This window comes from Protopterus annectens, chromosome 7.part0 (assembly GCF_019279795.1).
Source record: "Protopterus annectens isolate FY-2018-M chromosome 7.part0, PAN1.0, whole genome shotgun sequence".
Lineage (NCBI taxonomy): Eukaryota > Metazoa > Chordata > Ceratodontiformes > Protopteridae > Protopterus > Protopterus annectens.
The window spans coordinates 497,977,783-497,991,427 of record NC_056739.1 but is presented as its reverse complement, the minus strand read 5'-3'; the positions used below and the strand labels follow the sequence as shown (position 1 = coordinate 497,991,427).

The 13,645-nt window shown below is 39.6% G+C and overlaps 1 protein-coding gene across 2 annotated transcripts in view; it reads left to right on the top strand.

The window, feature by feature from the left end:
• The window catches only part of LOC122806565 (procollagen C-endopeptidase enhancer 2-like), a 329,452-nt gene that overhangs the window by 190,067 nt on the left and 125,740 nt on the right, over nucleotides 1-13,645 (top strand). For both annotated transcript variants that reach the window (XM_044077101.1, XM_044077102.1), the window contains exon 6: nucleotides 6,982-7,259. In XM_044077101.1, the coding sequence (XP_043933036.1) occupies nucleotides 6,982-7,259 (278 nt within the window). The remainder of the gene's footprint in view (nucleotides 1-6,981; nucleotides 7,260-13,645) is intronic.

The following is a 13,645-nucleotide window of genomic DNA, read 5'->3' as shown; positions in this document are numbered from 1 at the left end:
CGCTCACCGCTGACTGCCAAACCATTATACTCTGAACATACACTGAGATTATGCAACAGCAGTGAGCAGAAAAATTTCCTCACCACACTATCAAGAGATCTCAGTTCCACCACGGTCAACAAGATGGGGCTTGATCTTTACTTATTGACCATTTGTCTGTCAATGAAGTGGCACATGAATGAGTGTCAGGATTTTGTGTGCATGTGTGTGTGTCTATATATGCAACGGATATTGTTGCCACTTCAAAGCAAGAGGTTCCCTGGTTCCGATCTTTGGTTGGGGTACCTTCTATGCAGAGTCTGTATGTCCTTCCTGTGTTCGTGTGAGTTTCTTCTGGGTGCTCTGGTTTCCTCCTACATTCCAAAGACATACAGTAGGTGGATTGCACACTCTAAATTGGCCATAAGTGTGAATGTGCATGTGTGTGTAGTGTGCTAGAATTACCAAGACAGGGTTAGTCATCCAGTAGTGTAAATGCTGGCTCTAGCTGATTGTCAGTGTTGAAGTGACACCTCAGTCCCATGTGCAAAAATGGGAAAAGGGGTTGTGGATGGATGGATTAATATATATAGGTGTATATATATATATATATATATATATATATATATATATATATATATATATATATATATATATGGGTCTACTTTGGATGACCAAAACGCCAGTTCGCCAACACGCAAAACACCGAGACCAAACAACCGAAAATACACAATACCGACAACTCACAAAACCGAACACCATTACACCGACACACAAAACGTAAACTACACATTACACACAATTACATATCTACTAACCTTAACCCAAACCCTAACCCTAAGGTCCGACTCTACAGCACACTTACCCTAACTCACTTAACCCACCCCTAAACCTAAAGTCCGTCACTATCACACACTTATCCTACCTGCATCCTAACCCTAACTCACTTAACCCACCCTAAAACATAAAGCCCGTCACTATCGCACACTCACCCTACCCGCACCCTAACCCTAACTCACTTAACCCTCCCCTAAACTACAGTCCGTCACTATCACACACTTATCTTACCCGAACCCTAAGTCCGACACTACTGCACACTCATCTTTCCCACACCCTAACCCTAAATCCCTCACTATCGCACACTTACCTGTCCGCTTCCTAACCCTAAATCCCTCACTATCGCACACTTACCGAGTCGTGCTCACACGTTGCCCATGTCGGTCTTTTGGCTGTCGGGATTTCACCTTGCCGATCACCTTCATTTTCGGTTGTTTGGTCTCGGTGTTTTGCGTGTTGGCGAACTGGCGTTTCGGTCATCCAAAGTAGACCCATATATATATATATATATATATATATATATATATATATATATATATATATATACACCGAGAGAAAGAGAGAGAGAATCAACAAAAAGGGAAAAATAGTTGTATAGAAATGGCCGCTCTAGTCTTTGGCAAATGAATTACTAAAGTGGGCCATTGTCAGAGCTTTTTATATAAGGTCCATTTCAAAGATCACTTTGCATTCTTACAAAAGTAAGAAAAAAGGATGGAATTGCTGGTTTGAATGGTTTAAAGCACGGTTTATTAAGTTAAAAGAAGAAAGAAGATATATATATATATATATATGTATATATATATACACAGAGAGAGAGAGAGAGGGAGGGAGAGAGAGAGAGAGGGATGCACGCACATACACACACACACACACACACACACACACATATATATATATATATATATATATATATATATATAGAGAGAGAGAGAGACAGAAAAATATATACATATACACACACACACACACACACACACACACACACACACACACACACACACACACACACACACACACACAGCAGTATATCACATAATCCTAACCTGGAAGATATCAGAGTACATGTAGTATACAGGAAGCTTAATATTCTGTGCTGGCTTCCATGGGGGGACAGAACCCTGAATGCAATGCCACTGAGATGGGTTTGGCAATTGGACTGGATGTCAGAATAGCCGAATAGGGGAGATGTTACTGAAAATCCAGTAGCCTGATCTTCTGTCCCACTGGGCAATATGGCTGACCCCTGATGGAAACCAGAGGTGAGGTAAGCAGTACTGGCCCGATCTTTCATCCCACTGTAGGGTATGGCTGACCATGTGTGGAAACCAGAGGTAAGGGAAGCTGCAGTGGTGCTACTAGGTCATAAGTGACAGGATTTTGTATGACCTAAAACAACACATGCAAAGATGCACAGCATTTATTGTATATCTGTAGCACTGCACAAATGCCACCTTGGGACTGCAAGGCAACAGGTGAAATCTTCACATCTACCACCAGCAGCTGAAGGCCTCCAACCTACCAGTTTTGCCAAAACAGTCATTTCTAACAAGGTGAGTATTAAGGGACATAGGCAGTGGTACTGGCAGTCTGGCAGAAAAAATGGCTAGAAAATTTGTGTATTGGGCTTCTAGGAACAAAAACATATTGGTTATAATAAGAAAACTGATATTTTACCTCATGTTTGAGATCATGTTAGATATACCAGGTTAATAGGCAAGAAGTAAAGTAAAAAAATAAATAAATAAATAAATGACTGGGGATAAACAATTGTAAAACTGTAGTCAAGTTTTTTCAATTGCAATTTGGGAATAATGGTGTTACTATGGTCCTTGTCAAAGATTCTATACTGGCAGTCTGCCTAACTGTAACTCAGTTTTCACCTTTGGTCTTTTAGTAGGTTGAACTGTAGATACTTAACTCACTGCCTTCCTGGAGTACTGAAATCTGGTATAAGATACATATCCAGAAAGTACCACAGAATGGTAAGGATGTGTGATCTCATTGTCTATGCTCTGATAAATGATGTTCTGCTGGACCAGATATCACAAGAGCCAAATAGGGGGATGTTACTGAGCATCCAGGGGCCTGATCTTCCATCCCAGTGGGAGATATGGGTGACCTCTCAGGATCTGTTTACCATGTAGTGCTTGTTGACATGCTTCCCCCTACCCCCCACAAGTTTCAGTCCCCCATAATTTGCATTTTTTGTTAACAGCACAGTGCATGTACACATTCACGAGAATGGAATTCTCCAGAATATGTACAAAATTGTTCTGCTCTTCTCCTTAACTCTGACTCAGTACCTGACTGTTCTACATTCTGGTACTGGGTAGAAATGGATTTATTATCACCTCTTTCACAGTAAAACCAAAGAGGCTATATTAATTTTCAGATGTCTTGGTGAATTCCAGAGCACAACCTGTCTTACTGAACATATTTCAGCATCCATCACCAAAACAAAATGATGATTAAATGATTGCCCTACCTTTCTTGCTTTACTTCTGTATTATCCTTTCCTTACCTTAACTTGGCAAATAGTTTACCCTCTGAACCACCCTACCATTATAAGGTTAGGTTTGCCACAGGCACTAAATCCTCTGAGCACTCCTACAGTCATCTAGTGTACAAGTACTCTCCCCTTTCCTGTTTCTATCCTTCGGCTTCGCACACCCACGTCTCCCATATGTTCCTTCTATGGATTACATAACATCTTCTACAGCAGTTCTTCCCAGAATCCCGATGGACTCTCTGCTGAAAAAGTATTTCCTGAACTCAGAGATAAACCTTACATCTTCCTGTTATCACCTCTGCATCTTCATTTCTTTGGTGTCTTTCCATTTCTCTTCAAATCATGTGAAATCATGGAACTTATAAACAAAGACATTGGCAACCTTCAAACACTGGACCCCACCCAGTTTGGGTTTGTGAAGGGCTGATCTTGTCTCCTGAACCTGAGTGACTTCTTCGAATCAGTCTCCAGAGCTGTGGACGAGGGTAAGGGGATCCACACAGCCTATCTGGACCTCAACAAGGCCTTCAACACCATCTCCCACTCTGGAATCATAGATAAACTTACTAAGCTGGGCATAAATCCCTACGTCACTCGATGGGTTGCCAACTGGCTTACTGACAGAACCCAGACTGTAAAAGTAGTTGACTCCAAATCCAGCTCCAGGCAAGTGACAAGTGGAGTACCTTAGGGTTCAGTCCTGGGATCGCTCTTGTTTGGCATCTACTTCTCTGAAGTACAGGCCAACACTAAGGGACTCTAGCTAACAAAGTTCACAGATGACTGCAAACTGGGAGCCATTAATGAATCCCCAAATGATGTGGATATTCTACAAAACGGCCTTACAGAAACATATGCTTGGTGCCAGAGCCATGGGCTCAAGCCTAATGCCAAGAAATGTATAGTTATCCCCTTTGGGAAAAAACCTGTACCCATGAATTACCACATAGGTGGCAGTACACTAAACACCGAAAGTGTGATGAGAGACTTAGGGACACAGGTAGACAGTGGTCTCACCTTCGATAACCACATTGCCACAGCAGTCAGGAAATCCTTCTATGTGGCACACCTCATCACTAAGGGCTTTTCATCCAGAAAAAAGGAGGTCATTGTCCCACTGTACTCATCCCTCATTAGACCCATTATAGAGTACAATGACCCATTTGGTATGTACCTCACAAGACATTTGCAACAGCTGGAAAGGCGGCATAAATACCTCACTAAAAGAATCACAGGCCTAAAACAGATGCCCTATACTGACTGTCTAAAAAAACTCCAGCTATACTCTGCGGCATATTGTCTACTCAGAGGTGATCTCTGCTTAACATACAAGGCCATGTCAAACCCTGAGCTGTTGGACATGCTCCACTTAAAGAAATCCCACTCCCTCAGAGCCACACACTCCCAGGATCTAAACCTTGTCATCACAATAAACAAAACATGCTGCAGGGATAGGTTCCTAACCCAGAGACTCCCCATACTCTGGAATAGACTGCCCATACATGTCAAACAGAGCACCTCCTTGGTGCTCTTCAAAAGGAACCTTGACGATTGGATGGGAGATAGGAAATTCACCCAGGGGATCACGTCAGTTGCCCTGCTAGACAGGGGTCCAAGGAAGTAAATATTGTGGGAAGGAATATCCAGGGAATTGTTATGGCTAGGCTTGTATAGGCCCTAGGGCTGATAGCCTAGTACCAACCTATGAACCTAAATGTTCCTTTTCTGTTTATAGACTGTGGTGTTCCTGACAGCATTATACATTTTCTTTTGTTTCAGAAACTCTGCAGATACATCAGGTTTGTCATTCTTGTATACTTTTATGTTAACTCAGTAGATCATTTGCTGTATGATACCTTTTAGCTTCCTGCACAGAAAGAGCGACACAGTTGTGTTAGCACCCCTAAAACTTTGCAATTACACTCTACCTTAGTTAATTTCCCTTTCTTCCCTTTAATTGTCAGAATAAGAAATATCACATACAAGAGATCATGTCTATTTTGGAAAGCTTGCCGTACTGTAACTTAGAGTGTAATCACAAATGCTTGCACCACCATTGCTACTGTTTAAGTTCCTTTTAGATGTTCATGGCCAACCCTCCATACTCCCATTCACTCACTCACACACACACGCACATGCGTACACACATCAATCTTTCCATTTCACAGTGCTTACTTCTTACCTCTTATTCTGATATTGTTCTTGTACAGCTACAAGTTTGTCACAACTTCTCATATAATGTTCCTTCTCAACCACTGTTCATCTGGCTTCTCTTCTCGTTTACCTCTCTGTCTCTCTGTTTCTATCAATGGTGCCCTGCTTTACCACTAACTTCCTTACCTCTTTCGTTAACAGCGCAACTCCACCCTGACTTTCTTTAACCCTATGTCCAGTACTCTGGTTCTGTCTGTCTGTCTGTTATCCCTTCCCTGATCCATTTCCTTCTTCTCTCTTCTTCTTAGCCTGTGTAACATGTTTTGTTCTCCTGCTAAACCCCTACATTTCTTAAACTGTACCACTTCTCACTGAGCCTTTCAGCGCATTTGCTGTTCCTTTTCATGAGTTTGTCAACTACCCTTTTAGGTTTATCTTTGGTTACTACATAAGAACAGATGATATTAACTGATTTTTTTATTGTTTTTATATACTTCTTGTTGTGGTGAGACATTTATTGTGCACATTTTAACACTCTAAAGCTATGAAACTGTACAGGAAATAAGTTTCACCTTGACATGACTATTGTTTTTCTGAGGTGCATTGCATTTATTTCTATGTCTCCCTTTTGAAAAACCTTCATTGTACTAGTGCAGTGATGGTGAACCTATAATACGTGTGTCAAAGGTGACACACCACAACATTTTGGGTGACACACCAGCGTTCACCAATACCTGAGTTACCAAAGAAACCGAATGAACAAAAATATAAGAAATATGTGACTCTGCACTTATCTATTAAAACTCAGCAACAAAAAAGTCATTAAGTGATGTTAATCAAATCAAATGCAATGTGTTCCATATTTTTTCAGTTCAATTCAAAATTACTATTAAAAGTAGGGTAATTTTTTGGTGCACTATTTTAAGCTCAGTTATCAGTGCACATATTGTGTTCCCTATTATAAGTCACTGATTTTTCTTTTCTTTTTATAATACATAGCAGCACACATGATTGGACTGTATTTTTTTTAAATAAGGAATAAGTAAAGCATTATTTCTGTTTTGTTGGGGGAGGATGACATGCCAGCAGAGTCATGGTAGGCATTTTCTGAATTTTTGACACACCAAACCCAAGAGGTTCACCATCACTGTTAATGGGACCACCCAGTATAACCACAATGCAAATACATAGGCAGAGAAGTAGATGAATTAATTTCAGGACTGATGTAACAGACGTTATCACAAGTTTTACATTCAGTACTTTATGTGTGTGTGTGTGTGTGTGTGTGTGTGTGTGTGTGTGTGTGTGTGTGTGTGTGTGTGTGTGTGTGTGTGTGTGTATATATATATATATATATATATATATATATATATATATATATATATATATATATATATATATTCTCTCAGATACAGAACTATGCATTATATATAAATACAGATATGGAGAACTGTATGGCTTTCATTTTTAAAAGATATCCTTATGCTAATTCCCTCTAGACCCATCATGTCTACTGGAAATGAGTTGCTGATTCAGTTTGTCTCTGACCTGAGTGTGACTTCTGGTGGATTTGAAGCATCTTATGTTATGAAGCCATTATCAGGTACTGAAGATACAGCTTTGCCACCTGCATCTCTATCCACCCCAAAGCCAACAAAGAAGTCAACCATGACCACCACTGCTGCCACTAGTGTTGGGACCCCAAAGCCAAAGCCAAAACCAAAGCCAACAAAGAAGACACAAGTTTCAAAAGTTGATGTGGAATCTCACAGGCCTGGTAATAAACTTTTTTTTTATGTACAAATACATTAAAACTGAAGGGATAGTGGATTTCAACAGTCTCTAGAAGGAAGTAGTTCTTTATTTGAAAGAAAATTCAGGGCTAGTAGTGTGTGTCAGTGTGTGTGTGTGTGTGTGTGTGTGTGTGTGTGTGTGTGTCTGTGTTGCTGCTGCATTTCAGGCTTGCAGAGCACAGACAAACACAAGACTTTCTTTTAACAAAGAATGTTTTTTTACATTAAATAATTATTTATTAAAATATCAAAACCAGTGTAACAATGCAAGGGATCATGGGAAGTGTGCATGGCCAAGCATTTATTTGTATCTCCTAGTAACAAAAACACAATGAAAACGGCAGTGATTTCTCCCAAAAAACTTGTGTTAGAAGATAAGTTTGCAATGATTAGAAAGATTTAAAAATCCAAGAAGGAAGAGAAGCTACAGAAATCATACTATATAAAAAGAGTGCATGTATTACAACATTTTTATGCATTTTATTTCAAACTATTAGACAGACTGATTCACTGAACCCAGAAGTTTTGTCTTCAGGTGTGATGCAGCAGCATAAGAAATGTACATGCTTTTGTTAAGGTAACAGTGTGTCTGTGTGTGTGTGTGTGTGTGTGTGTGTGTGTGTGTGTGTGTGTGTGTGTGTGTGTGTGTGTGTGTGTGTGTGTGTGTGTTGGGGGTAATGGGAAATAAGCCTACATCTACATTTGGGATTTTTGTACTTTGACAACTGTCTTACATAACATGCAATCTGTCATCTTTTTTTAATTATAATGCTTTCACACATGCAATGGCATGGAAGAATCCTGAGTACTTATTGGCTGGTCTGTGCCAGGGACAGGCAAGATCTCAAAGGATAGTCTCACATATGAGTTCAAATGTACTTTTGCATAACTGAAGTAATATACTTCATGAAATATAAACAGTTTGCCCACTTCTTATGCAATTGAGATTGGTTAGATCTCATAACTGCACCACATGCAGCTGCACTAAATCCATAACAACCCACATTTGCTTATGCTTAAATATGCATGAGTCTAGCCAGCACTTGGGGAAAAAGCCATGTCTATGCTGCAGATAACTCAAGTTTGAATAGTAGCTCTGGTGCCTGTGGGAGCTGGCCTAGGAGGATGAGAGGGAGGGTCTGCCACAAGCTCACCCATCCCCACCAACAGTCTTCCCAAATTATTTACCATAAAGGCAGGTAGAAACCCATAAGGTCATCAAAGCCTACTACTACTCAGGCAAATGAATCTGTTGTATGACAGAGCGACCCCACCCTCAATAGGATCACCGCAATCTGAGATGTCACATGGGCCCTTTGGAGCAGTAAATCTGACAGATACAAGTGGCCCATGAGGGACTGAATGACCTTAAGCATTCCACCTTAAGTGACATGCAAAGATACGTGGCAGATGTTACTGTGCGTGTGTCAGAGCCAAGGAAGACACTGATCTTAGTAACTTTTTGTATTCACTTCATACCTCTTAACCTCTTAGTGCAAGAAATCTGAACAAATCCTAAAATAATGAGGGGGGGTCCAAAAATAGAGACATATTTTAAATACTGTTAGAAAGTTGCCATTAATTAGTGGCTTCAATCATCAGTGATTTGCCAGAAAAACAGAAATTTTATGAGGCACAGACCAAAAATAAGAGCTGGAAAATCTTGAAATTCTGCTAAAATCTGGACAGCTGAGAGGTATGAGACAGGTTCTAGATGCAAGGACAAGATAACTGTTTTAACAAATGGCTAATTAGTTGGTATTATTCAAAAGGTGATCTACTATATGTTAACCTTGAATTAAATGATAGAGATGGTGTCATAATTTAGGAAGGATTAATTTGAACCCCCACATCAATGCTTTTGCATACTAGTAAAAATATTTGCTACCACATAGTACCTTTTAGGTAGGATCCATTTACTTGACATTCTAGCATATCAAGGTCTGATCCAGAAAACACTGAGATGATACCACTCACTGATAGGAGTGTCAACAGAAAGATACCAAAACCAGAGCACCTTCTGCAACTTGAAGACATGCATATTTGTGTAGTTACGGAAACCTGGTTCCAGTGCAGTGAAAGCACTCCTTTCTTACCAGAGTTCAGCAGCTGTCATGCTTTCACACCTAAAGGTAACTGCAAGAGAGTATGTCAGTCATTTGAAATTACCCACAATCCTAACTTAGTGCTCCTAGATATTCAAATCATAAACAACAAAAACAACCACTGTATAATTTCCTTTTATAGATCCCCTTCAGTGCTCCTGGAAGATCATGATAACCACTTAACTGCGCTTGGAGGAATGACTATCAAACATAACGCTGTCATGTTACAAGACATTACTTTGAGTGATATACTTACAACCCAAAAAATAAATATGCTAAACATTTCCTGGACATTAATGCAAATGCTATTGAGCAAGTTGTTGAATTCACCATTAGGGGTTGAAATACTATTGATAAGATTCTTACTAACTTAGCTTCAACCACTAACACCCTTCTCTCCCAGTATTATACATCCCTAGTAAAATCTAACAACAAATCAGTCATTTTTTCCTTTATTCCTTTTAGTCACTCCCCAACCAAATGTATTGGTCTTTACTTCTCTAAAGCTAACCTGCTACAGGTCTTAGATGGCCTAGGCAAAATTTCCAAGAAATACCAACCAATGGAGCCTAGCCTATCGAGCAGAGGGATAACACCCTGACTGTGCCCATAGATGCTCTGTGTTCTTCTAGCAACATGGGTACTGGAAGGCCTGGCTGGGCAGGTATATGAGGGATCAGCTGATAGGGAGAATGGAAGTGAGCGGTCAGTGCCAGCTCACCCATCCTTGGGGAAGGAGCAGCCGAGGCTCACTCCAGTAGCAGCATCAGCATTAAGAACCTGACAAACTCCATGCTGCAAGTGGTATGCCACATGGTTTGGAGATTGTAATAACATACATACACCTCCCAAAGGCAGCCATAGTGGAGCTTGCAAAGCATGGTGGTGTGGTTAGGGCACACCCCTCTGCTGTAGTATGACACTGCACAGGTGTGCTCAGTCAGGTTGAGCTCAGGAAGGCTAAGGTGGGTCTGGTAGAGCTATTGATTGAGATGAAAAGCTGGTGGCAAATGACAGTCAGCTGCAGGGAGGTAAGGTAAAAAAAATAACTGAAATCCTCTCCCATGGATCCAGTTTTAATACTGGTCTCTTTCACCTTGGACATTTACCAATATTTCTATAGTTGCATAAACAAGTCAGTGCTTATCTGTTCTAATTACAATGGCAAGCTTAATAATCAACCCTTATGATGGAATATACATATTAATAAGCTCTACAATGAAAGAAAAAATATGTATACCTATAAAAATTAAATTCCACTACCTCAAAAATGCAGTGAAACAGACCAGCAAAGATCTTAAGCCTGCCATAATGAAATAAAATACTGAGCATCCAAGGGAATTATAAATCCCTCTTCAGCTATGCTACACAACACAGAAGCAATGCCCAACAATGTACTGCATTAATCCAAACTAATGCTACTCCTCTTGCAAGACACAATAGTTATCTTGGCAAATCTAGTTCACATTTGACCCTGCCCACCCACATAATTCCTCCCAGAACCCCGGCAATGCTACCTCCCCCAAAACGACTAAAAAATAAGCCATAGAATTCCTATCCAGTAGTAAAAATAAAATCTCCATTGGGCCTGACAACATGCCAGAGCACATCCTCATCAGTGAAAAAAATATCTTGTCTAAACCCCTTCTCAGTCTTTTCAGCCCTAACTTAGCCAATGTGTTTGTTCCAGAAGACTGAAGAACTGCTACAGTAATGCCCTTACATAACAGCAGTTCTTCTTCTGATACTGGTAAATCTAGGTCCATAAGTCTGACCAGCCTTATATGTAAAGCCATGAAACAAATCTTATCAGTATACCAACATGGATCTGTGAAGGGTCTCCTAAATCTGGTAAGCATCATTGAGAAGGTCACAGAGGCAGTAGACAATGGTGTAATGAGCAAATTAGTATACCCCTTTACATTGTCATTTGGATTGTAAGTTGGATATCTGATAGAATCCAAGTTGTGAAAGTCATAGGTACAATGTCAGACTGTAAAACTATAAATGGTTGTGTATCACAGGGTTCTGTGCCAGAATCATTCCTCTTTGGCATCTGTGTTTCTGACATTCAGGCCAATAAAAATGCTCACCTCCTTCATCTAGAAATGTGACTATCCAGCTTTGCTGATGACTATAAACTGAATACTTTTATTGGATCCCCAACTGATACCAGATTCATCCAGCAGAGACTGACCAATGTACACACTTGCTGTTCAGAAAACGGTAACACACAGAATGCTAAGAAGTGCACTGCGTTATCTTTGACCAGGCAGCCACTCCCACTTCCTATTTATAAACAATTCTCCTTTACAGACTGACACTGTCATAACACACCTCAGCACATAAGAACACAGGTCATTCTTATTTGCACTACATTTAGGAAATCTTTCTATCTGGTCCAGTGGATATCCAAGGAATGTTCTTGAGATCTAAGGGTGTCATTATTCCACTATACTCATTGCTTATTAGACCTCATATTAAATATATTGCCCCTTTCAGCATGTAGCAAACAAAGTGCATTACCCAACTAGGAAAGGCCACAGAGACTTTCAGCTAATAAAATGAAGGGTCTTAAAACCCTCAGATATCCTAACAAATTAGCTTGCCTGTCATTGTAGTCTGTAGCCTTCAGGCTACTTCACTGTGACCTACACAGTTAGCCATACATACCATGAAGGAACCAGCCCTGTTTGACCTACAGTATGCTTAGCAGGACCAGAGGCATCTCAAACACTCATATGAAAGACCACACTCTAAACCAACACATTAACAAGACTTGCTGGAAAGAAAGGTTTATAATCCAATGCATTACCCACTTATAGAACAAACTTCCCAGACATATTAAACATAGCAATGCTATGGCCACCTTCAAGGCAAAGTTAGATGAATGGATGGGTAACCACAAATATACCCCAGAGATTACATGCATGGCCTTCCTAGATGAAGAGGGTGAGCATTAATAGTATGTGTTCTTCGTATGTGTTAAAATGGCATCTTATAGTCCCAGTTACTTCCTGCTTAATATATTCATATGCCCCTGTGTTCCTAAACCCCAATGTTTTATTCAGTTGTTATGTCTCTATATCATCTATCTTATCTTCTACAAATACATGTAGTTTTCCACTGAAGTTAAGTAAGTAGAATAAAGTCAGTCTGATTAATGCAAACAAACTAATTTAAGATCTACGATTACATTCAGTGTAATGTATCCCTATTTCATATCTCTAACTTACTAAAGCAATGCAAAAGTGAACGTGTTTCTAATACCTGTACTCTTCTTACTGTCCTCCATGCACAGTACTTTGATATTCAAATATAGCTCAATATTTTTCTCATTAACCAGTCTTATCATATCCAGAGTTTGCATCTTCTACCTATCATCATACATACTCACAAATTTGGGTTACAACATGACAATCAGAGAGTAAAAATGCATGTAAAACCAAAATCTACCTACTGCTACATTTTAATTCATCTATACGCTCCATAAATACATATCAACTAACATTTACTATATACAAAGCAAACTCAGACAGTCCAAGCCATGCCTAACATAGAAGTTTCCTCTCCTCAAAGTAAGTTATGGGTTATGAAACTCGACATCTTAAAAATAACTTGTATTAAAATGAGGATCCTTAAAACCAAGCTTACAGAAGTTAAAATACTATTTTACAACCAACACATAAGATGTCTTTACATCTGAAACCTTGCTATTTCCACCTACTGCAAAGAGCAGGATGACTGATAACAGGAAAGGTAACTAAAAAGACAGGGAGGTAAGAATAAATACTACACTAGCACAGATAACAATAACTATGAACAACTAGTGATGAGTATTAACTCATTCCCTCCGGTACAGCTCTTTTGAGTGTGTATCTTTAACTCCTAGTGGGCATGGCTTAAGCCTTTAAAAAATGAAGTTATCACCTTACAGTTCTAGAAAATACTCATTGAGAGAGGTCAAATATCAATACAGTTGTGTTTGCCATCACATATGCTTCAATACAAAATATCCTGGTAACTTGTAAGTAACATGGTTTTGGAATTATTAATGCAAATATGAACAATCAATATTTGACGCCTAGAGGAGCAGTTGGAGTTAACTGCAGTAGATGCCGGGAGGAGCACTCGGCTGTAATGAGTACTGGAAATAGCAATCACCTTGTCATCAAATACATTACTTCAGGACAATGAATCTTATATGCAGTTTTAAGGCTTACTGTAGTTGTATGGCCTTAACATCATCCAGTAACAGTGATACT